The sequence below is a fragment of the Centruroides vittatus genome, unplaced genomic scaffold (assembly GCF_030686945.1).
Source record: "Centruroides vittatus isolate TY-2023 unplaced genomic scaffold, ASM3068694v2 contig_357, whole genome shotgun sequence".
Classification (NCBI taxonomy): Eukaryota; Metazoa; Arthropoda; class Arachnida; order Scorpiones; family Buthidae; genus Centruroides; species Centruroides vittatus.
In genome coordinates, this window is record NW_027122180.1 from 2,950,762 (window position 1) to 2,973,558 (window position 22,797).

Consider the following 22,797-nt stretch of genomic DNA (forward strand, 5'->3'; position numbering starts at 1 on the left):
ACATGGATTCCACCGAGATGCAGCAGTTTGAAGTCGATTAATTGCCTCTATTTAAAAAGTGTTCTGTGAGATACCATACAGAGTAAAGATCTAAACAGTGTAATCCCTATCTTTATCCGATTATAACCAGATGGTGAATCTAGATAGATGAAGGTGTTTTCTTTAATAAAATTTTTTTCAGTTGCGAAACAGGTAAGAATTAATCAATATTCCTTAAGAAAAACTTAGCTTTGATACAAGCTCGCTTTTCACGGTAGTTGCGGGATGATAACAAAGTTGGAAATCCAAGGATTGGAACTTTCTGAATTTACAAATTCTTGCTGATTTTACAACTTCGATTGAGTCTTTTCTAGGGAATGTAGGCAGAGGAACGGTTAGAAAATTGATTGCAGTCTTTAAAAACATCCAGGTCTAGAGGTAATTAAGCAAATCAACAGAGTAAATTGATGGTGAAAACACACAAAATTCAAGGAACTTGGAACCATTTGCAGTTGCAAACTTCAAGTTCTGTCACTGGCCTCCTCATACGTTGCGAAATCCTTTTCTGTATACAGAAGTATCCTGACCAACTAAAAACCATTTTTAACACCCAAAAATCTAGAGAAGAACATTATTATAAACATCACCATATAATACGTCCCAGTAATCGGAAATTAAGATTGTCTTATGTAAATTTAATAATGTTTTTTACTGATTTTTTATATCAGTATAAATTAAAATTTAATGCACTTTTTATGTGCATTAAATTTTAATTTATATAATTTTACATTTAAAAACTTTTACGTACAGTACAATATCTTCAAAATTCCTGGCATTCAAGATGAATATCATCATTAAATGAATATTTAGTGATTATCCAATAGTAATTAATGTTTTATTTTTACAGTTAATAATAATGCATTTTAAAAATGAGTGAATGCATAAGTTTTTATTGGGTTAAGAATCTTGAATTAAAATTTTACGTTATATATATATATATATATATATAATCTTTTAACCAAATGAATCGTTGTATAATTTAATTAAGGAAAAAAAATCACTTTCAAAAATAAATAAATTATTTTAACATACTGTTTATTTAAAGTTCGAATAAATTAATTACATTTAGTATTTACTAGTATTTTTTTTAAATAAAAAAGTTAATAAATTATGTAAATTACTTCAAAATAAAATAATTTATTTAGATATAAAATATTATTCAAGACTATTTTATTCTATTTTTATAAAAAAATATTTAAATATTTTAAATTTGTTTTGAGTTTCTAATATAATTATATAAAATGAAATATTTTTTGTTTCCAGAAAATAACAATAAAAAATTTTTCATTCTTTTATTAACTGTTAAGATAATACAAACTTCTTATTTCTGTGTATTTTTCAAATGAATTTTTGTATTGTAAACACCAATATTGCATTAAGAAATATTTTTAACGTATATCTTGCTTTTAGTAGAAATAGACCTTAAATCAATTTGAAAAAAATTTATGTTTTTGTGAAATGTAAATATGCAGCATGCATTCACATCTTTTTTAGAACGAAATAAAAATAAATATTTTAAAATATTTTAAAACTTTACAGTCTTTCTGCACTACGTACATTTGTTTTATTCATTTAAAAAAATTTTTCAATCACTTTTACACTCGTTTAATTATATACATATACACATACGTACTGTGTGTGCATATGCACAAACAAACAAAGAAAAAAAGCCCAATTTAATAAATATTAATATAAATTTCACATATTAACTATGTATAAACGTTTGTATATGATAAAATAAAAAATAAACACTACATAATTACAAATACATTTACATTGTATAGTTCTTAAAAATAATATAAATCTAACTCGCACTGTGTACACAATGAAAATGACTTTATATTGCTATCAAAAGTTTTTATTCTAGAAATTAAATGCAAATTGTCTGTGAAACTGAAAAATGCAATATTGGAAATGACTATTTTTTATAATAATATTTGTCTTTGTAAAATTTGAAGAAAAATTCATGTAAAATCAGTCTTTTGTTTACTTTCACATTTTAGGGATAACAAAATGACGTTAGTGCTGACCTTCCGTTGTAAGCTACTTGATCATCAAAAAAGTGATAAAAGTTCCATTTATTATTAAATTTTTAAAGCATAAAAAGCTCATTGGGAGGTAAACGTAAAGTGTGTTCTTCAGATATAAGAACGAATCACTATTCTTTTTTTATATTTTAAAAAAATTATTAAAACTTTTAAAATGTCCATTGAAAAAAAGATAATTTTATCATTATTTGACAGTCAAGTAGTCTAGAATGAAAGGTCGGTGCCAACGTCATTCTCTTATTCTTTGAATGTGAAAATGGATGTAAAGGAGACTGATTTTATATAGATTGCCTTCAGATTTTAAATTTTAATAAAAATTTCCAGTTAAATTATATATATGTATATATATATATATTATATATATGTATATATATATTTGAGATTTTCAAATATATATATACATACAATTAATACTTTCATAATTTAAAAAGTTTTACAACTTTCCCCCGTGGACATTTTATTATTTAATTAATGTCCGTAAAGAGAAAGTTATAAAACTTTACGAATTATAAAATTATTAAAATTTAAAGACGTGGGTTTTGAATTATGTTATGTCATTTATGTTAAGCTGGATTACAAAGCGATAAAATTTGAAAAATGGGATTTTGAATTAGTGTTAAAACATACTTGAAATAATTAGTTTTTATGTTAGTGCTAAAATGTGGCCGGCTTGATGGCGAGGCGGTTAAGGCGTGCTATCACTCTGGGGAAACCAGGATAGGTTGAAAAATACTAGGAATTTTTTGGAAATGATCTGTGTCTGATATGTTGGCCCAATCCCTCTCCACTCGTCTGTCCTATTGCGGTTCTGGTAGAATCCGCGATAATCTTGAAAAAAGGACCTTTTAATGCTTATGGACGAAAGGATGGATAAGAAAGATAAATTAAGGCAACACGAAGGCGATCTTTCATAGAGGGGTGCCTTCCGAATGGGCATTCTGCGGGAAACTGGGCCCCTATTTAAGTGTTAAGTAATATTGATATATAGCATAGCAAATAGTATACAGGAGATATTTAGCTGATTTTATATATGATGTAGAAATCATTTCTGAAACATGATATTTGTGTATTTATGTATATAAACAATTAGGGCCTACAATTAATCCTTTTAACTTTGTACCACTAAAAACTTCAACGTACTGTACATCTTCGCGAATCATTAACTGTAGTTAATCAAACTAAAAACATTTCGTCCCGTCCAAAATTTATTTAAAAAAACAACTTTCAAGTAACACGATCACTCTACAGATATTGAAAAAAAATTTCTGAAAACAAACTTAGAAAGCATCCTATAAATAAATATTAAAAAATGAAATGATAATTTAATTACTGAATTATATTTAAGCAAATAAAATTACATGCTCTTCGTTTGAAAGATGTTTTTCATTTAGAAAATAGTTTTCTATACTATTTGAAATAATATACAGTAATGCAATATCATGCTGTTAATCATCCTATATATTTTACTTCTTAACTTTATCAATAGTTAGGAATAGTTACATAAATGCAAACTGAAAACTTTGTGAAACGAAAAGGAATTGAACGTGGTAGATGCTTTATTAATTTAACTATCCACATACTAGTGGAGGACGGTCCCATAGATGCATAAGATATCACCTGAAATGTCATAAAAGTTCCAAAATTCGTGAATTTGGGACCCTATATAATTTTTACTTAATTCCAAGAAACATTGACTAACACTACATTTTTTCATTGCATCCGAATAACTGCAATTTTTATACTCTCTTTGTTCACATTTAGCTTTTGAGTTTTGTCCCGAAATAACTGTCACATTTACTAAGAAAATTACTGGAATCAAGAAAATTTTAAATGAAAACAGTAATTTTATTTAATTAACATAACTATAAAGTTACCTTTTAGAATATTTAGAAGACAATTCTCATCTCTCAGCTTTTCTTTCCTCTTACAGACAATTTTTGGCATTACTTCCATATACAGTAGAGAGTCGTAAATCGGAACGCCGGTAATCGGCACGATTTTCAGTCGGACTGTTTTGTGCTGAATCGAACGTTTTTGATACTAAATTTACTTCTGAAGTATAATTTTCATGTTTTTATATTCTTCAATATATTCATTTTGTTTGTACAAAATGCAGAAATAATTTTTAACGATACGATAGCCTCGATTATTATTAATAAAAATTTTCGTTAGGCTTAAAATCGACGAAAATTCAACACGAAGCGACACGCAACGGAGAAAAATTCAACACGAAGCGACACGCAACGGAGAAAAATTTGAACATCGGACAGATTAATATATTTTTTCGTACATAATTGGTAATCGGAACAAATGACTAATCTGAACCACCCCAGTCCTCAATTGATTCCGATTTTCGACTCTCTACTGTACCATCATTATTCTTTTGAATGTACTGTTTATTTCCCCAATCGTAAAATTCTTCTGCGGGGAAATTTAAACACTTTTGTTGCAGTATATAACACCATAGTCCTGTTTTTTATTTTTTATTTTTAGAGCGTTGCAGTATAAATTGCAAAACAGCATTACAAGCATAACTACTCATTTTTGAGTTTTTATTTGGCCATAAATTTTCACTTATTCTATAACTTTTCAAGCAATTTTGCAATGACAACAGGTGCTCTTAATCTTTTTCTTTGATTGTCTTTAAGTCTGCTTTAACAACTAAATAAAAAGCAGGCGATTTCGGATCAGCTTAAAGCAAAAACATAAAACATATCGATCCAATTTAATACCAATTTGAATAGAAACTGTCAAAAAGAAAAAGAAAAAATCTTCAAATGTGACACAACTATATCGGAACAGACAAGAGTAATTTGTTATTCTTTTTTTTTGTTTTAAATAGCAGTTTTAAGTTTCTATATGCAAAATTTATCAGGTCGTATTATTAAAACTTTTAATTTTATTATTATAAATTTTCTAATTTTTATTAAAAAATAGATAATGTATTTACTTTGTAAACTTAAAATGCACTTATATTTCCAATTGTGTTTTATTTTTAATTACTTTAATCATTGTCTCATCTATTCTATATTACCTATGATAACAAATAAACTTTCTTAACAAAATTAAAAGCTTTAGTGTCTTAATTATTCAAAAGTTTCATTAATTACTATAAAGAGGATTTTCCAGAGATAGTTTTAAATCTATCATAGATGATTTAAGTCAATGAAAACTCTGCGGACACTAAAAGGATTAAATATTCTGCTGCTGGCATTCTTTGTATTTTAATTTATTTATCGCTCTTCTTGTTTTATAATTTTTTTTAGTAATGTAATATTCAAAATCAGTTTGCGTCTACATTCTCCTAATGCGTTAATCTGTTATTTATCACATATCAGTAAAACAATTTTATTGTTTAATTCAATTTCCTCGAATCAAAGTTTTTTTTAACTACTTAACACAAATTAAAATTACTTTTATTAAAAACAGATGTTACCAAAAAGTTTTTTAAATAATCGACTAATGCCTTCTTTTTCTTCCTTTCCTTTTTATTTTAGCATTTTAAAGTGCATCTGAAGCTAATTTCAAATAGTAAATTCGATTGTAACTCGATATAAACACCCATTTGGAAATTTTTATTTGAATATATTTGTTTAAATATATTTAATATAACATCATATAGCCTAATATTTTAGCATTGTTATCTCATATTCTATTATCAATATTAAGTTATATGTTATTTAAAAATCATGAAAATGTACTTGTAAATATGATCGAGGTGACGGTAGTATGAATCAGATTACAAGGTGATTCATTAATAATAATTGATGTGAAGGCAGTGCTTGACATCCGTAGATATGTCAAATTTCACCTCAACGTTTTTACAGATCCGAGTTAGTAATTATTGATATAATTTGTACTTGAAAGAAAATCAGATCACCCAAAAACTATCGAAGCTGACAAAACAAGAATAACTGAAGAGCTAAATGTATAATCTGATATGCTGCCATATTTATTTGCAATGCACGTGACTATTTACGAAAAAGATAAGAAAAGTAGACCTATCGACAGTGCAAACGAGAGTACAAAATCGGAGAAAATAAATAAAAACATGGACACGCCATTGTTCATAAGCTTATATGAATAAAACTAAACTAAAACTCATAAGCCAGTTAATCACTCGACAAGGCCAAGTGCCATCGAATTTTCTATCCAAATTTCCATTGGATTAACAGTTTTTAATCCAGATATCACGAATACCCAAATCATACCTTATGCAGAAATATATCGTGTCAAGAATGAAGTTTCAAAGATTATTGGGCTGCAAATTGAAAAAAAAAAAAAAAAATCTAGAGCTATAAATTCCCACTGTTTCAATTAAGTTGTCATAAAAAATATATATATATAATTACATATATTACATACATAAATACATTATATATACTGTATATAATACTGTATACTGTACGTTTGCATTCATGTTAAAAAATCTGTATAATAATTATAATTAGTTTCAAAATTTAAATTTAAATTATTTAACATAAATATTTACTAAATGATAATATTGTTAATAATAACAAGATTTAATACAGATGTATAATTTAATAATAATAATTATTTATAATTAATTATAGAAATTCTAAAAAAGAGGTATATATACTATATTAATGTATATAATTAACTTGATTACAAAATTTGTTGATAAATTAGTTGCAAAATGCGATTAATTTCCTCTTTATCTAGAAGAGAAAAAGAAAATTAGATGTAAAACAAATAGAAACCTAATTAACTTATGTATATTTATATTCATATGTATATAACTAATTATTTTAATAATTGTAGTCTTGTATTGAGACTACCATTGTTAAAATATATATTTATATATTAATGTTTTCTCTTTAGTGTTTTTTGTGTGCATAAGCAAAACTGTAGAATATTAGAAAAGTTTTCTTCTAATATTCAGTTTTATTTATGTAATTATTTATGAATTTAGCGTTTATATTTGGCTTAAAAATTGACATTATAATTATATAAATAAAACTGAATATTAGAAGAAAAGATTTTCTAACGTTCTTCAGTTTTGTTTAGGCACACAGAAAAACACCACAGTAGCATTTTTAAATAATGGTGGTTTTAATATAAGAACTTCATAGATTTAGATAAAATTAAAAGGAGGGAATATTAACAGATCCAAAGAAATTCCAAAATTCTTAAATAAGTTAATTGAGGTGAATAACCCTAGCACCAATTATTAAATTTTTCTTTAAAAATATAATATATTTTAAGCCTATATCTTTGAATAATAAAAATGTAAAGTTTCTTGTTTAGTATCTCGTGATAATTTTTGACGTGTATGAAATTTCAAGTAGAATCTATTATTACTATTTTTATTATTGGATTATCGTGTTGTATTGAAATTAATTAATAAAAGTGAAAATAAAGTACTACATGCATTGATTAAAATAAATACTCGTAAAACTTATAATTTAACTAAAATCAATAAGTAATTTCCAAATATATAGGATTTTCTGCGTCTAGTCAGTTAATTGTTGTTGTTTTTATTATAACTTATAAAACTATGGCAGTTTTTCTAATATTTTATCTTCGTTTTCAATCTTATCTTGGATCTAAAATTATGAAGCTTCTTAAAAGTTAATTATAGTAATATGAATATTTTAAAAAATTGTTATGTAAACAAAAGTTTTCAAAATATTTATTTTTAATATACATTCATATTCATAAAACTGTCATCAAATACATATTTACAAACACCGTAACTCAAAATATCAAACACCGTAACTCAAAATATGAATAAATTTCTTTGAAATTTTTATAATATTCCTAACAACAATTTAATCAAAAGAAACTGTGCTGTATATTTTTATGTGTATATTTATGTTTATGCCTTAATTATCAAAAATATACAGTAAATTACTTATGTAAACATTTTATATTCAGTTGTAAGCTTATTTTTTAGCTTAAATATAATTTTTCGAAATTCTTCAGGGTCCTCATTTAGTAACCTTTGCATTGATTACGACTGGTAATTTTTCAGCTAAAATGTCTTGTAAATGTTTATTAATGTTACGTGAATTTAAAATTCTATCATTATTATTCTAAACATTTATTAATCCTTTATATTCAATAATAATACATATTTGTTCATTACAAAGCATCGTTTATATCAATATTGGATAATTCAAATTGAATAAAATAATTATCATATTTATTTAAATATAATAAATATATTATTTCATTTAGTAGAAAATGAATGTTATTTTAATATATTGATTCTATTAAAAAAAACTTGCAAACTGACAACTAAAATATTAGCCTAATCACAATTTGTGTAATCAAATTATTTGAAAAATAAAAATTTATTGTTTATTCAACATTTCTAAAATGTAAAATCCATAAATCTTTATACCATTATCAGAATTAAAGAAGTTACGTAGTGACTGTTACTCGCTTATTAAATCTTTTCTTTATAAAACCTTCTTTTTAAAAGCTAAATGACGTTTTCTAAGGCCATGAAGTCTACTTGTTCCTATCAATCAACTATTGTTTCCTTAATAAAAATTTGACAATTTTAAGTTTTTAATAATGATAAAACATGTTTATTTTTGAATGTATGAATTTCGTATTTTTTATTATGTAGAATTTTTTTTAACTTTTATACTATAAACCCTTATCTTCAATAAGTATTTAATTTATTCCTTTATTTTTTTGAGGTAGAAAGAAATTAAAATATATTCATGTATATATTGTCATAATGAAATAAATTAAACTCTAACTCTCCTACAAGAATCTACCCAAATTATTAAATAAAAACATTATTGTACTGCATTGTATTTATTTAAAACTTATTGAGTTTATTTCATCATTACTTCATCTAAACAGTTATATAGGCCTAATAATAAAACTTTTAAATTTAAAAATTTTACAATATTTACAAAATTTATAATAAATATAAACTAAAACTGTAGTGTAAAATGTTTTAAAAATATGTCCATTAGTAAAATGCTATCTTTTAAATTAATAAAAAGGCAAATGTTGCAAATTTTGTTTAAGTCTACATTTCATAACTTATTCCACATTTAGAACTTAAATATTAAAATATTTTGTAACATTAAGATTATAGAATTTAAAAATTTAATTAGTTTATATATATATACCTGTGTGTATATTTGAAATATTTTAAATAACATGAAATATATAATTTTTAATTCAAGGTTTTATAATAGTTATACTTTAAAAATACCATTAAGATTTTTAATAGTAAATTTCCTATTTATGTTGTACTGATATTTTATCCCGGAAATGGATATTTTCGGAATAAACGAGATAGAATTAAAATTTTGGCACTCGCACAACCTGGCATATGATGACAATAAAAAAATTAAATTTTAAATTTCTCTTAAATTATCTTTCAAATGTTAGAGGACCTAATGTGATAAATATGATGTCCTATCATAAATAGAACAAAGCATTAGCATATAGATTATACTATTAAGCATAAAATAATTCTATAATATTGTGTCGCAACTACAGAATGAGTTACTTTATTTACAAAGTTTATTTCGCAACTATATTTAACTTTATGTTTAGAAACTTTATCTGTAGAACATCTTAAAATATAATTATCTTTACAAATGTTCACTTTTTAAATAAAAGTAAAAATATAACTAGGTTATAAAATCAAATAATTACAATAATAACTAAAATTAAAACTAAGAAAATTTATGATTAAATTCCAAATGTAATTACTCTTTATATTTTACATTAAAATATTAAATAGATCAAAGTATAGGCCTATTGTTTAAAATTAAGATCCTTTTACAATTAAACTTTGCCCTTACTAAAAGAATTTATTATTTCTAAGAAGCACGCGATAATAATTAATCAAACATAAGCATATAAACCTGTAGTTAAGCATAAAATTTCAAAAATTCCAATTATTTACTTACAAAATTAATTATATTTTTATAAAGAACTCTAATAATGATAAATTTCTTCGATATCATTAAAAAAAGCATGGTTGAGCCAAAAGTTATTAAAAGTACTGGCTGAAAAATATTGGTAATACCATTAGTATTTTATAGCACAGCTAGATGGATAACTCATTAATAGATTAGTAAAAATTCAATAAACATTATCGGTGTTTTCTATCTTAGACTATTAATATGTAATATTTCAAGAAAATTTTAATTTAACTTTTTCATTCTTTCTGTTTAATTTTAGAATGTTATTCGAAGTATATATATTTATATAGAGGGACTTCGAATTAAATTCGAATTAAAAAATATATACACGAAAATTTTAATTTTATCAGTAAATAACATCATTTAAAAATAATTTAATAGTAAATTTGTCGTGAAACACGTCTTCTTTTACAAGTAATATTTAAAATAATAATTTGTTTTAACTGTTAATAATAAAATATTGAAAAAAGCATGTCGCAAACATGTTTTGTTTATACTTCATCATCTTTCCTATATTCATTAATGTTTTTCGTGCAGTCTCTTCGAATTATTCACGCAACTATATTTAATTGCTTTCGAATAATTTAAAAATAAATTATATTTTATGCATAAAAGTATGCATTTTTTTTCATTTCCTGAAGGAGTTCATTTGTCAAATTAAATTTTTTCAAGATGTTTATAATATAGTTTCTACTGTATATCATTTTAAAGTAAAAAATTTATCAACATCTATTATGATAATTATAATATTGCAAGAACGCAATTAACTAAAAAAAATTAGAATTAGAATTAATTAAATTCTGCAAGGTTGTTTACAAAATAAATTCACTTAGGATGCAGCTTGTAAGTAAAACAAAAGTTTAATTCCCCGAGAGTGTCCAATACACACTTTCAGAAAGCACAATCAGTTAATGCTACTTTCTTAATGTTGCGAGTAAAAGGTAATGGTTTGTTAAAAAACCAATTAACGTTAAGAACTTACAACAAACAAGAGTAGCACACCACGATGACAACAAAATAGACACTTATATAAAACCCAAACGAATTTTAATTTATTTTAACTCAAGCTTCATTAATCGAAAGTCATGGCTAGGATTTCTAATTAAAATCACTTCTTAAACGTGGTTATTCCTTGAAATTAAACGAAATAAAATTATTTAACCTTTAACCATGAGAATTGCATGTTTAATATTTTGATTTTCCAATTGAATACAACTAATGTAATTCATACATAATTATAGAAGTCATTCATTATAATAATAAAAGTCTATTTTGTCCAACGAAGATTAAAATATTTGTTTAAAATCTTCCTATTTATATTACATTATGTACAGTTCAGTACAATCAAGTAAACTTCGATGCATAGGTAGAGTTAAAATATACAAGGAATTGTGTTTCCAATTTAAATATAGATCTAGAAATTTGAAGAATTCTAAAATTTTAGACTTATTTAAGTAGTAATAAATGTAATTATATCAGTTACAATCATATAATTGCTTTAATAGAAACATCAGTCTTTACTTTATGATTCTTGTAATAATATTCTCTATTAAATAAGCTATTAAACAAAATATCTTACGAATAAAATCTTAATTTGCATATCTTATAAATTTTTATTAGCATATCAAAGTTATTAAATCTTTTCAAAAAAATAGTAATATACAATAAAATACTTGAAAGATATGATAAATTTAAACATATTATGAGTTTACTTGATGTAGAAGTAAGTTTTGTGTTGGCTTTATGAAAATATAATGAAGTTAAGATGGAATTTTATTAAACTAAACTTGTTACTTTCATCAAAGTTCAATAATTTATACTCAGTGAGTTATTAAAAATTTTGTTATTAACGCATTGTTGTTCTTATTAATAAATTTATAGTTATCTATTTTATCAAGGAACACTCGAGAGCAGAGGATGTATGATAGGAAAATATAGCCTGACTTTGCCCGTCCCTGGTTATAATCGTCCATCATTAGATAACAGCAGCAAGACAGATACGAAAATGTCTCCTACGGTTTCCCAAATAACGTCGTTCTTTCATAGAGTCTGGTCATTTAACAAGAATAATTATTAGTTGCTAAATTCTGCTTATTTCACTTGGCTAAGTTTGATATCTATTTTAAATCATCTAGAACGTATAAACGCTTTTGCATTCTTAACTTTGAATGATTTTATAGAGTAACTGGGGGCTTCGCTCGCCGGGCTCGTCACCTTCGTTCTTTTAATCCCAATATAAACTATTAATAACAAAAATTTCGTGACGATTGTAAGCTAAGTATTTTATATAAATAAAGTAGATATAAATGCGAGCGTAGAATCAATTACTTTGAAACAAGTTGAAAAATAATACATATAATGATGAAATATATTATTATTTAATACGCAATTCTACTATTAATTGATAAATAATTATGACATTAAATAACATTTATTTATAAACTTTTATGTGATAAACAATAATATCTAAATATATTCAAATCATTATAAATTAACTGATAAAAAATTGTTTATTAATGTTATTTTTTCTCGTTAAAATTTATCAATAAATATAAAATTAAGAGCAAAAAATATTACCTTAAAAAAAGTTCTAGTAGATCCTTTTTCCAAGCAGCCATAGGGAATTGCTGTTTGTTTTGCTAAATCTTGCACGTTTTTTATTGGTGATTGCAATCTTGCTGATGTAAGAAAAGCTGCTAAGTTAGCGGTATAGGTAGATACTATTATTAAAGTAAAAAACCACCAAAACCCAGCAGCTATTCTCGTTGATAATGCTCTAACAAATAACAATATAAAGTTCTGAATAAGATTATTTACGTTATTATATTATTTATAACTTTATTAATAACCTGACATGTGTAAATATTAATAACATAAATTATTTCAAAAAAATTTCAAATTAGATTAATTTTTTATTAAAAATTATTAAATAATTATAATAGTTTCTTCTACTTATTCTTTGACAAAATGTCTAAAAAACATATTGATTTTTTACACTTAAAATTTAATCTGACTTGACTTCAACACTTCAGTGAATGGAAAACTTATATATATAGGCCCTATATATAGACTATATGCTATATAAACCATGTTCATTTTTATAAACTTTACTATAAACTTTCAATACTAATACATAGGAAAGTCTATGCGACTGCACGAAACTAAGTTTTACATTTTTACATAAATTTATTTTCTGCATTTCATAATACTAAAAATATTTCCATGCAGAGAGTACGTTCACAACAATAGATTTACATCAGTTAAACATAAATATTTACTCGAAACTTTATACTGAATTCTTATATTGACGAGTTAGTTAATAAAATCAGTTCACTATAGAATCCAAAAGTTTACCTTGGTGCGAGTTCAGATCCTTGCTGCATGAGTGAACCGATTGAAAACCATAAAGTATTTAAGAAGTTGAACTGATTGCTAAGTATATCTGGATACATTTCACATGGATGTGGGTTTATCCATTCGTATGGTGACAAGCGAGCTAAGATATATACTACAACTGTCATTCCTAAATATGCTGTAGCCATATAAATCCATACAGGTGTCGAAAAGGGGAACAGAAAAGAAAATAAACTCGGTTCTTTTCGAGCCGGTTTTTTAAATAATATACCAATTCCCAAATTCATAAAAGGCATTGTGAAGTCCACATCGTCTTCTCTTTGAGTGTTTATAGTCAAGTCTCCTATGGCTAAATCTGCTCTCTGCAGTTTAAAATAGAATTTAATTAATATAATTTAACAATAGAGTCGATTTAAATTATTATAGCAATATTTTAGAAAAATTCTTCTCTGCGTTTAAAAATTAAATTTAAAAATTTTTAGACAAGAGAAAGGATAGATTATAAAATTTTTTCAGAAAAAATGAATTATAAGAAGTATTTTTTTCATTTATAGATTTTCATAATTATATTTTTTAAATAAGAGAATTTTAAAAATTAGAATTTTAAATTAAGATATTGAATAATTTATGAGTGCTAAATTGTCTTGAAATAAAAAATATATTCAATATATACTGTATATATATATATATAGGAAATTTTTCAGTAGACCTATGTGAAATAACTTATGATGTTTGTAAACTTCTAACCGTATCAAATCTAAAATTATATTACTTCCTACAATTTATGTTTCAAATTTAATTTTATTTTATATCATAAAGTTTTAGAATACTAGAGAAACTTTTTATATATAAATTATTAAGTCATTTTATATATATAGTTTTAGTTATATTTCAGTTTATATTGATATGATATAAAAATCTGAAGATAAAAAATAGCAGAAAGTTAGAACATAATATTTATCAGATATTTTATTATCGTATCATGGATGTTCACACGACTATATTTTCTAAATCTATAGACAGAAATTCACTTGAAATACAGCTAAAGTGATGGTATATCTAAACAGTGAATAATTTATAACTATATATAAAATTATATCCTAAATGACACTAAAAGTTTCTAACGAAATAACTATATTTTTCTCATGTTAGGAAATCTACAACATAAAAATAACAAATCTACTAATAAATAATATAGAATTTAATGTAGAAATCCATGATAAATTCTCCTGAAATTGCTTACTATAGCTTTAATATAATACTTAAGTCATTTTGAAATGTTTAAGAAACTAATTATATTTTTAATTATGATAAGAAATGTATGGAAAGCTAATATTTTAATTTTAAAAAGTGAAAGAATAAACAAATTCATCCGATTGTATTAAAGCAAATATAAACCAAAATTTACGATATTTATTTTAACTTTTACGATTGGTTTACTTGTCCATTAGATAATAAAAATTTGCATTAAATATAATTAATAATCTTTTGTGTATTGAGTAAACAGAGTAAATATTTTCTTACAGCACAATGAATATGGGGGAGCATGTCTGGTAGTCGAGGCTATGGGTGACTTTTTCTGTGCACTTTGTTAACTTGCAAGAACAGCAGTGTTGGCTATTTTCGTTCAAATAATTTTACTAAACAAAGTTTTAATTCAAATTCTATCTAATATTTTTGAAGAAATACTACATAATGATTAAAATGCAACGTTCGCCGGTCAAAAGAGGGAGACCACCGCTAAACCGTGCCAAACAGGGTAGTAAAAAAGACTTGTCTTCTCCGTCCACTTCTAAACTTATAACGGATTATAACTTGCTCGGTGAAGTTTCACAAGAACCATCTTCGACTGCTATTGATTTGTTTTAAGATATAACTCTCCATAGCCCGCAAAGACCACCAGGTGAGTTAAATATTTCTTTAAATAATCCGAACATTTCGCCGGACATCCGAACGACAGTTCTATGGGACAAAATTTCTGACTTAATTCTTTCTTCTAATGAAAAACTTTCAACCCAAATATCATCTATTAAGGAAGATCTGGACCTGATACTCGAAAGTATCCAAGAAACCAAAGAGCAATATAAAGATATGCAAGGACAAATTAATAACCTAAAATAGCAAATTGATACTTGAAAATCAGAAAAAGAAATGATGCAATACAAAATGGATGTTCTAATTAATGAATTTCATCGTAATAATATAATTCTTTATAATTATCCGACCTCAAGGAATATTTCAAAAGTAGAAATACATAATTTTATTACTATAGAATTGAATATACAAAATTCATTACATGAAGATATTCTGGAGATTACTCAACTGACTAAATCAATGAACCCATTATTAAGATTAACTTTTTCACAAAATTCATAAAAATGAAAAAAGAAAACTCTCTGAAGGAATGGACAGATATGCAAATCTCCCGTGATCTAACAAAGGAATCTAGAATTAGACGTAAACTATTACTCCCAATAATTCATGATATTAAAAAACAAAACTAGCACGTAAAATTACACAACGATATGTTAATAATAGGTCGAGACAAACTGACATTCAGTACTGTTTTGGGAAAACTGGTTCATGTAGAGACTTTTCTCCCTTTTTCCTTGCCAGGGACAACTAAAAGTTGATGTCCGTTGAGACAGAGTACATTCTATCAGAAGAAACTTATTTTAATTAATCAGCCCTTTGTGATCATGAACTGGAACTGCCAGGGACTTAAAACTAAAATACCAGTACTCAATTTTTTACAATCCAAATTTAATCCAGATATTATTGGAATAACCGATACATGGATGACATCTAACTTAGTATATAAATCAAATTTCTTTAACCATTTCATAATTGAAACAGCATTAGCATGTAAACCAACAGGATCTGGTCTCCCTAGTGGTGGGTTATGTATTCTATCAAAAAAGAACCTTTGTACAATTCTTCACACGGAAAAAGCTGATAACTATACACTATTATTAATATCCATGAAAGAATCTATACTTGGATATAAAAATAATAAATTAATTATAGTAATGATTACCTATATTCCACCTGATTCCTTGGAAAAACTAAAAGCAATTTTTAACATTATTGATGTCTGGCAACATATTACTCTATTTATTTTATTACTGAGAGGTTTTAATTCAGGTATTTCTAACGTGATGGATTCTTGGCATAATAGTCCTAATTCCCGCATTCAGAACATTCGTCTTTCTAGAGATAAGTGTACTAATAGACTTGGAATCAACTTAATCAAAGTAATAACTGATAACAAATTATTCATTCTTAACGCACGTATTAAACCCGACTATCCGGCTCAATTTACCTGTCTGCAGAATAATGGAAAATCCACCATCGATTACACAATTTTGCTCAGAATTCCTTCTAGACTGTTGCTCCGAATTCATCACAGCAAAAATTGACGCATCTGATCATTTTCCAACTATAACTAAATTTTTAATATTCTCGCAAAAGGAAGCTATTAAACCTCTTAAGAAGTATCAAAGGATTAGTTACAACACTTCAAAATATTTAACAGAAATTGAGAATCGTTTTTTATTATTCCTGATCCTACTGACCCTAATAGTAATGACAGCTATAATCTTATAATTCAAATAATCAATAATTATATTCAAGTCAAAAAGATTAAAGGTAATAGTTACACTAAGTATAAAAACCCCTGGGAATCGACCATCACTGTCACAAAATGAAAAAAATTGAACAAATTAACTTAAATTTATTTAGAAAGGATCCGAATACTGTAAACTTTTCTAATTATAGAAAGGTTAAACAAACTTACAATAATCTGCTTAAAGAAAAAAGAAAAGGAATTATTTTAGAAACATCAAATCAACCTTAATCAACAACAGCAAGGACAATATCTTATTTTGGACCACTATACGCAAATTTCGCTTCAACATAATTCCTAGTACAAATTCTTCAGTTATAGACTTTAATGTATGGAAAAGTTTCTATCAAATGTTCTCAGATATTCAACCTATCTCACAAATAAGTTTTATTATTGATACTCATAATGAATATTTAGATACTTACTTTACAATTAATGACTTGGAAGATGCTATTAATAAAACCAAAATCAAATCTACGCCAGGTAGCGACATCCCAACTAGCTTTCTAAAAATGCTTCCTCATCAGACTCAAAGAAAACTACTAAAAATATTTAATTCTATTTACAAAGAAATTACCCTGACTCTTGGAATTCAGCTACGATTACAATGATATATAAAAAAAGGCGACCATCTTTCTCCGGATAATTATAGCTTTCCGGACCCATTGCTTTGCTTTCAGTATTAAGGAAATGCTTTACTTCAATGCTAGCCTCTAAATTTTGTCAGTGGACCAATGATACGGATTAAGGTGCAAAATTTCGATATGCTTGCACCAAGAATAAATGAACCAAATGCGCAATTTTTCTACTACTGTCTATAATACAATTTCAATTAATAATAAAACATAGGAAAGTATACGCAGCATTTATAGATATCAAAAAGGCTTTTGACTGCGTTCCTCTACTGGTTCATAAATTAAGAAGTAAGGGTGCAGGTGACCGATTTTCAAGAACAGTACTTAAATTATTTTTAAACTATTGTATAAAAATTAAACAGGGAAACTTCATTTCTCCATTATTAAATTTATCACGTGGAATACTTCAGGGCGACCCTTTCTCACCGTATCTATTCAATTTTTACTTATCTGATCTAGATCGTCCTTTTCTCCAATCCAGTAATGGGACTGAGAGCGCTGACAGAGTTTTTCACTATATTCAATTTGCTGACGATTTGGTTTTACTTGCACCTACTAAAATTTCTTTACACAGGAAAATCCATCAATTAAACTCATATCTCAATTCGCTGCATCTAACAATAAATCCCACTAAAACAAAAATTATAATAATCCGTAATAATTGTAAAATTTCACAAATGGAATCGAAGTTCTATCTAAATAATACTCCCCTACAAATAGTTAAAGAAGTTAATTTTTGGGAGTCATATTTGATTGGAATATTACTTTCAAAGCACATCTAACTACTATTAATAACGAAGGAAAGCTGGCAATTGACAATCTCTTGTTCTACTCTGAAAACGTCAAACTTGAATATCCATATGAAGCTATATAATTCCAATAATTAATCCCATTATATACTATTCCAGTCCAATTTGGGGTCTCGATTACTTATATAAACTGGAATCTTTTCAAATTTATTTTCTTCGTAAACTTCTCCATCTAGAAAGATCTATTCCTGGTTATGCTATACGTAACGAAACCAACCGTATATGCTCATTCCCTTTTTTTCTTAAATGTAAAATAAAATTCTACTACCGTATAAAATTTAAAAGTGATGATAATTTAATTGTTTTACATCAAGAAATTATCAAAAAAAGCAAAAACATAAGTTCAAATCAACTATGGCAAACTGTTTCAAAAAATTTTGAACTCATTCGGTGTATCTGACCTACTATTCAAAGATAATTTGCAAGACTGGAAATATGGCTATACTCTATTAATCGAATATGCAATATCTCAGTCTATTAACAAGGATCAAACAAGTTTAAATCAGAATAAATATCATCCCTGGTACACCAATCTGCTCCATATTCCATCTTCACAACCATATACAGTATATCTAAATCGATTAATTTAAACGTTAAAAGATTAATAGCACAAATACGCCTTAATAAATATTCTATTTACATCAATAAAAATTATATTAATTTTGCAAATAATCATTGTATTTGGTGCAATTCCGATAAACTCTCACTCTACCATCTGATACAGGATTGTCAAGTCTTAACAAATGTGCGCGACTCACTTGATATCAAATGAACAATTCAATGTAAATCACTCCTTAAATTTAGAATGAGTATCTAAAATAATAAAGAAGTTTTATATAAACTATATAATTACTTTATCAAAATTACAGAAATGTTAAAAAACCTAACTTAATAGTTCATTGTTCATTACTACTAAATAACTATGATTTTATTTGTATTAATAACGTTAAGGCTTTGATTGTTATTATCCAACAAAAATATACTTGTAATTAATGTTATAATAATTATTATTTATATATGTAAACTGTTCAACTTTTTTTGTAGTTTTCCCTATTAAATGTAACACCTCCTTAACAGGGAAACACTCCCTTTTTGTGAATAAACGTTTATTATTATTATTTATTGTTGTTGTTGTTGTTATTTTTTATAGCATAAAAATTTTTAATAAATATTTAAAGATTGCGTGTTTTGCAATTTAAAATTACTGATAGTTTATCTACATAATAATATTTTTAAACATTTAAAAGTTTCACGAGAGAAAATTAATAAAATGGATAAATTCCCTAATGTGACTAAATATTTTGTAAATATGTAAATGTATTTTTAATAGTGAATTACTTAAAATATAATATTTTAACATTATTAATATTAATGTTTTACTTTATATTTAATTATGTAGAAGTTTAAATAATAAATTAGATAATTAGTTTAATCATTTAAAACCTTACTTTATATAATAACTCGCGTATCATTCCATCCCATTCTCCATCTTCATTTCTTGTACCACGAGAACCATCGGGGACAATAGATATTTCGAACTCAAATCCCTTCATTTGCGATATATAATTAAGTAGATCTATGCAGTATCCTTGATATCTTTCATTTCCTTTTAAACCTACTTCGCCTCTTTCTTCTACATATGGAGGAGCCTACAAATAAACTTCAGAACTTATACTTTACAGAATAATGAGATTTTTCTTTTTGTGGATATTTATAAAACTTTTTTAAATAAAAAAAATATGAATAATGTAAGAAAAATTATTGATAAAGTAACAAATTCAAGATAAGATAAAGAAAACAAGATTAATGTGATAAACTTAGAAGAATGTTGATTTTTATCTGATACTTACTATGATTGCCGTAACTGCGAGTGTTCTTCCCCTTAAAGTTCCTTCAATCTCTTCTTTTTTGTAAATAGGATTTACTTTTAAAATAATTCCTTTTCCGTAACTCCAGCTACCAACCTAAAAGTGAAAACCCATTTAAATGACAGTAATTTAATCAATTCGATTCAAACACACTCAAGTATAGGAAAAATTAATGCTAAACACGTATAGAAATTAAAAAAAAATATTATTATAAATTAAAAATAAAACATTTATACTTATCAGTTATTAATAAAGGCTTACTAAAATTGAATATATATTTAATATAATTTTACTATATTCAATTTTTTATTAAGTTATTACAAGTATCCTGTGTAATTTTTCTCTTTATTTTTACAGAATGCTTTTTTAATAGTTTAAATGTTTTTTACATAATCTATTAATAAATTATTTTTTTATTTTAGACTATTTTGGATTGTTTTTAACTGCTATAAATTTTAGAATAAATAAAAAGAGAATTAAAAAAATAACAGCAAACGTATATAACTTACTAATGTATCACATATCAAATCGTGTATATTGAAAAAAGTTCATTAAATTGGCAAAAACTATCAGTCTAATATTTATTAACATATTCTTAATTTTATATTTTTCGATGCCTCGAAGTTAAAAGTTTATTTCTCTAGAGAAAAACTGCAATCTGGACGTGAGTGAAACATTAGATTAGTTCATCAGTGTTTAAGTTCATTAAAATACATAAGCAAAAACTTATTTAAAAAAATTTATTTTTAATTAGATAAAGAAACAAAAATACTAAAACTTTTTCTTGTAAATTATGGTTTGCTTTTAATCATAATTTAAAATAAGATGCGATAATTAAAAGACAAATAAACGTAACTTTGTTAGGTTTGTTTGAAATGTTGATACAACGAATTAGTTTAATGTATACATGAATTACTTCAAAAAATAAAAATTATTTCTTAGAATTCTTGGAATTAATAATAGTCAAGAAAATTGATTTTCTGTTTCAATAGCATACTCTTCTAATTTAAATATTTGCGAAATGTTTATTTCGAAATAAATTTTCATTCTTTTACATATTGTTTGTTCTCGACGCTAATTATAACTTTAAAAATAAATACTCTTCGTAAAAGTAAATTTTGTAGATGCTTGATTAACAGCGAATATAAACCTGTACAAGTACATACCTTAGAAACTATTAAACAACTCTAGTTTTCAAATATAAAGCAAAATACTTATATTAAAATACAAAAAATTAATTAGATTATAACACAGAACATTTATAAATTTGCATTTTGTATATCAATGAAATTTTCAATAATTTATAGGAGAAAGTGTTATATTTTTTCATTCAAATTACGTCAATGTAGTTTGTGCATTATAAAGAGTTAAAATGTAAACATATTAAGTATACGAGTAAATAAAAGACAATTCAATTGAAAAAGTAAATAAATATTTATATGAACGAAAATTCTAATAATTAATCCTTGCACTAAATATTACTATGCTTTTTTTTTATTTACTAAATATTAATGATTCTACTATTAATGTGTATAACTAATAAATACTTGTAATCTTTATATAACGGTTTGAATTATTTTACTGTTAATTCAAATTAAATACAATCATTTAATTCAGTAAAGATGTATAAATGTATAAATTATATTTAATTATTTATTTAGACAGTATCATTTCTTGTAATGCATGGAAGCATAAAAATTGGCCATTGTCTAGAGATTATTTTGTATGCATTTTTAAAAAAAATGTTTCTGAAAAATATTGCCACCGTTTAGAGAAGGACATTATTAAAGGTACGACTGTATAAAAGAAATTTTTTAAAGTTACTTTTGTTCTGTTGTAATTTATATTGTTTTAGAGTAGGCTAACAGTAGTATATCATATCCGGGCAAAAATAATATCTGAAAAATTAGATATCCGAAAAGATTAAACTTTTCATTATTTAGAGTTCATTTTAAACATATTTTATAAATTTGCAAGGTTTATTTATACATAAAATTTATAATTTCTTCTTATATATGTAAATTGTGTTATACATCTGTAATATTGTAATCATTAATACTTAACTAGGCATAAATATAATGATTAAAGTATTGTGAAAAGCAAACATTTACTTTTTTTGCAAATTGCCAAGAGTTAAACTATTCTCTTTTGTAAATGTTTTGCATTACTAGAGGTAATAAATAATTTATTATATTTTCGTCATTCAGTCATGAAATTTATATATTTTTAAATAAATTATCCTTTTAATGAGAATAAAATAAACATAGTTTTTATAATACATGTAACAGAAATAAACAATTTTGATAATATAACGTAGTAATATTTTTTATGTTTAAAATAATAAAAAATATATAGATATCAGAAAATATTTTTTAATATTCCTTCCAACATTCTCACATTTAATATTACAATACAACGGGCTGAATGGCAGTAGCAGTAAGAAAAAAAAAAAAAAAAAAAAAACAGCTTGCACTCTATGTGACCTGAATTTAAATCC

The 22,797-nt window shown here is 25.0% G+C and overlaps 1 protein-coding gene across 1 annotated transcript in view; it reads right to left on the minus strand.

Moving 5' to 3' along the window:
- The window catches only part of LOC136974848 (glutamate receptor ionotropic, kainate 2-like), a 61,175-nt gene that overhangs the window by 11,215 nt on the left and 27,163 nt on the right, over positions 1-22,797 (minus strand). Inside the window, exons 9-12 of the mRNA XM_067269828.1 lie at positions 20,283-20,396; positions 19,881-20,081; positions 13,364-13,725; positions 12,587-12,785 (exon numbers count right to left, since the gene is read on the minus strand). Coding sequence (XP_067125929.1) covers positions 12,587-12,785; positions 13,364-13,725; positions 19,881-20,081; positions 20,283-20,396 — 876 coding nt within the window. The remainder of the gene's footprint in view (positions 1-12,586; positions 12,786-13,363; positions 13,726-19,880; positions 20,082-20,282; positions 20,397-22,797) is intronic.